Source organism: Anopheles coustani, chromosome 2 (genome assembly GCF_943734705.1).
Source record: "Anopheles coustani chromosome 2, idAnoCousDA_361_x.2, whole genome shotgun sequence".
Classification (NCBI taxonomy): domain Eukaryota; kingdom Metazoa; phylum Arthropoda; class Insecta; order Diptera; family Culicidae; genus Anopheles; species Anopheles coustani.
In genome coordinates this window covers 21,927,501-21,931,133 of record NC_071289.1, presented here as the reverse complement: position 1 = coordinate 21,931,133, position 3,633 = coordinate 21,927,501, and the positions used below count along the sequence as shown (strand labels likewise).

Below are 3,633 nucleotides of genomic sequence, written 5' to 3'. Positions count from 1 at the left end.
GGCCTGGTAAGTTTTGGGGACTTCTGTCAAACAAACATGCCGGAATTGAGCCTTTTTATTTTGGCTCTGGATCATGGATGTTTCTTTTTTGTCCTTCTCCTTGAAATTATTCGCATCGGTACAGTTTTAGTCGCTGTGTTTTATTTTCTTGTTTTCTTCAGATGACCATGTTTTTTATCCCAGCCTAATTCTTCTCCCGGGACCAAAAGAGAAATAATAAAAAAAAACCACAAACATGGACACTAAAAGTACAAAAAACCTAGAACGCCTACACTCGCATGCACTCGATTAACAGATTCATCAAACACGTCCAGAAAGCGGGGGTTTCGGGCTTGGTGGTTCGGCGAGCGGGTGGTTGCCACAAAAATGCATCCCATAATGGGCACTCAAGCGCAGTGGCAGCTCACTGCTGGCCACCGGGCCACCACACTCGTGTCAATCCGTTAAATGCGACGGGATGAAATGTCAATCGAATTAGGCTGGCTTTAGGGGCGGCGATGCAGCGTAATGGAAACCGTTTCGGCTGTTTGACAGTTTATGAACATGACACAAGACGATGTGCAAGATGCTGCTGGGTGCCCGGGGTGGAGTGCGGGGGCGGATGCGGTGAACGCGACGGCATTTTAGTTGACGGTTGCCATTTTGTCAAGAATTATTGACGGCGACAATATGCGACCCAAAAGCCCCGGGCCATAACGGTACGGTGGGTTGCTTTTGATTGGTTTTGAAATATATCCGGCCGCTTATTTGGACGTGGATTAAACACATAGTGGGATGGATTCGTGCAATTTTTGTTATTTTAATTTTGCAACATTGCAGTTTAATGCTTAGCATGTGTTTTTTTCGACGTTAAGACATTGGGCTCTGGGAATATTAAATAGAAAATCTTTTTTAACTCCTTCACAATTTCGCCCGAGCCAGGCTCGAGCAAGCGGATGGAATTTTTACTGCTTTGCCCTGACTTGAACTGAGTTTTGTCCCACGTTTTGTTTCTACTTTCGTTGCGCGTCGATTTATTCGAGAGTACTTGCTTCGAAAACACTTTCTTATGTGTTTGTAATCTTTTATTCATTTATTTGACACTAATCGATGCAATTGAACTTTTTGGCTTATCATCGACAAATTGTTGGTGATCACAATAACAAATAAAGCATATGCAAACTGACCATTATATAATAAAAAAATTCACAAATTGTTTTTTTTTAGGTCCTAGATCAAAAATCATACAACAACGCAAAAATGCACTGTGACAATTTTTTGAGCCATTTTCTCACTTGGCAGGACTGTGAAGGGGTTACATTACGACTTCTATTTTATGATTTGTAAAATAAACTTTTTCAAATCATATTTCTACAATTTATTTCTTCTAATTTTTGGTACTAAACTATACGCAAATATCCCTCCATATTATCATGTTTTGTTTTAATTACCTTTAATGTCCCATTACTGCCAGGTTTCGTTCTTCTTTCGGACACATTCTCAAATCATCAAACCTTGCCTCATTAAATGCCTCATTTGAGGTGTTTTAGGTTTTCGGCGCACTTTTGCCGGCAATAAGAAAACAAAAGCACCATCTCAATCTGCAATGCAAGCGTACAAAAAACAAACAAACAAGCAACCACATACACACACACACGGCAATCTTCTGTCGCCAGCTACGAGAGCGGCCTCCACGCGGCTTTAATTGAGTTCTCAAGTGAGTGAAAACGTCGAAACGAAAATGGGGCCCCCGTTCGTACGGTCAATTGCGTGTGCTAAATGGTGGAGAAAAAATGATAAATCGTGGCGCATCCCATCCATCTGGGCAACCGTCGCACTCCACCGTTCGAAATGACCAGCGTCGGGAAAATGCACATTTGCACGATGGAGTGCCTTTTTCGCTTCTGCCTCCCTTCTGTTAACGTGTTCATTTTCGTGCCAGAATGCAGCGCGCGATGGTGTTAATGGTGCAAAGAGCGAAGGAATCGTGATTGCTGCAGGACATTACGCAGGTTCCCGCGTGACGAAGGTGACAATTAACAATGCGCCCAACCGATGCACGATTGGCGCGAGTGGAAAATGAAAGTGTCGACTGGCAGCTGGGAAGGTGGGATTTTTGTTTCGTCAGCCCGTTCGCCTTCGACAACCGCATTCCCAACGGCAAGTTGCATCGGTGCACCGGTAGTCTGTTGGATTAACGACGCGAAAACGAGCATACGAGGCTAGGGGAGGTTACGAGAGGGTTTGCAATTTCACGCCAGCCCGGTGATAGTGTGCCTTCTCGATGGGCACGTGACCCCTGAGTCACGGCTAATTCGGGCGCGAGAGCATCTTCTCCCTTGCGGCGAACATTGCGAGGCGGTGCGTCGTGCGGTAAATCCCTTAAGACGGTTAAATTGAATTGGAACAACGACGCGACACCGAGCCGATCGAATGCGTGTCGAATGATATTTATTGAGCGCACAAGAAAACCCATCCCATCCGATTAATTTGGGTGACGGGAGGGGAAACGCATGCAGGGTTGGAAAGGCCAGCCAGTCGCGTGTCCGAGATGATACGCGTCATTTGACACTCGGTTTGGTACGGACTCGGTTCCGGTGTCGTCTTCGCCCGGAACAACATTTTCACTCCGAAATTGTGCGAATAATCCCACGAAACGTCGAAGAGGACTGCAAAAGTGTGTGTGTTCTGTGCCACCCCTTAGGGGCTTCCGAGCATAAAACAAACTCCTACGGAAGAAACATGTGAAAGAGTTTCGGAAGCAAAACGAAAAAGCCTAGTCATAGTTATGATTTATTGCAGATTACATGACGATCGATAGATGGCGTAAATTATTCACTTCTTCACGTGTGGTTTTCGCAGTTACTAGTGGGATTTCGTCCAGAGTTTTCTAATCCCTTTACCGACCATTGACCTACAGGCGAACGGGCAAGATAAAGTAGTAGACAAAGTGATTCTTTGGTAAATAAATCATATGATGTAAGCTCGCTTTATTATTCATTACTATGTTACCAATGTTCCTTGCCACCAATCACTGAAATCCTTTCTTTCGTTGCATTTATTTAATCAAAAGGCCCAATTTCACAACACATAGAATAAGCTGCAAATTTTCTTTTTTTTATTCTGTAGGTAATGGATAATTTATTTATTTAAGATCACGTTTTATGGAAACTGAAACAGTTTGATATTTTTCCAACATTCTTCGATAGAAAATACTAAACGATACGGCCACAGGATATCCCTCAAGCTAATATTTAAAAAAAACCTGTGGTAAAAGTTTATATATATATATATTATCTACATGCTATTTTGTTGCATTATGTAGCTTCTAAAATAATCATTTCGAAATAGAACTAAAAATTAGATCACTTTAAATTTGATGATTAAAATAAATAACAGAGAATGATTTCGGTCGCCTTTGCGTTTTTACAGCAGAACACTATTTACACTTGCCAGCATCGACACGTAGACGAATCCTTCGGGCTAGTTCGGAGGACTCCTCGGTGAATGTTGCGGATGCTGTGGCGGAATCTGGTACGGGCTGAATCGGTTCCCTAACGGGCGATTTCGCATGTCGTTCGGCGAAGGTGACCCGGACGAGCCGATCGGAGACGGCGTGGAACCGGATGGGGGTGGTGGTTGGGGTGGAGGTGG

General features: G+C 43.7%; 1 protein-coding gene across 1 annotated transcript in view; it reads right to left on the bottom strand.

Annotated features, from left to right (window-relative positions):
- Window positions 1-3,462: 3,462 nt before the first annotated feature.
- LOC131262818 (T-box protein H15-like) overlaps window positions 3,463-3,633 on the bottom strand; it is a 43,299-nt gene continuing 43,128 nt past the window's right edge. The window contains exon 7 of the mRNA XM_058264897.1: window positions 3,463-3,633. This exon is cut by the window's right edge and continues 358 nt beyond it. Coding sequence (XP_058120880.1) covers window positions 3,463-3,633 — 171 coding nt within the window.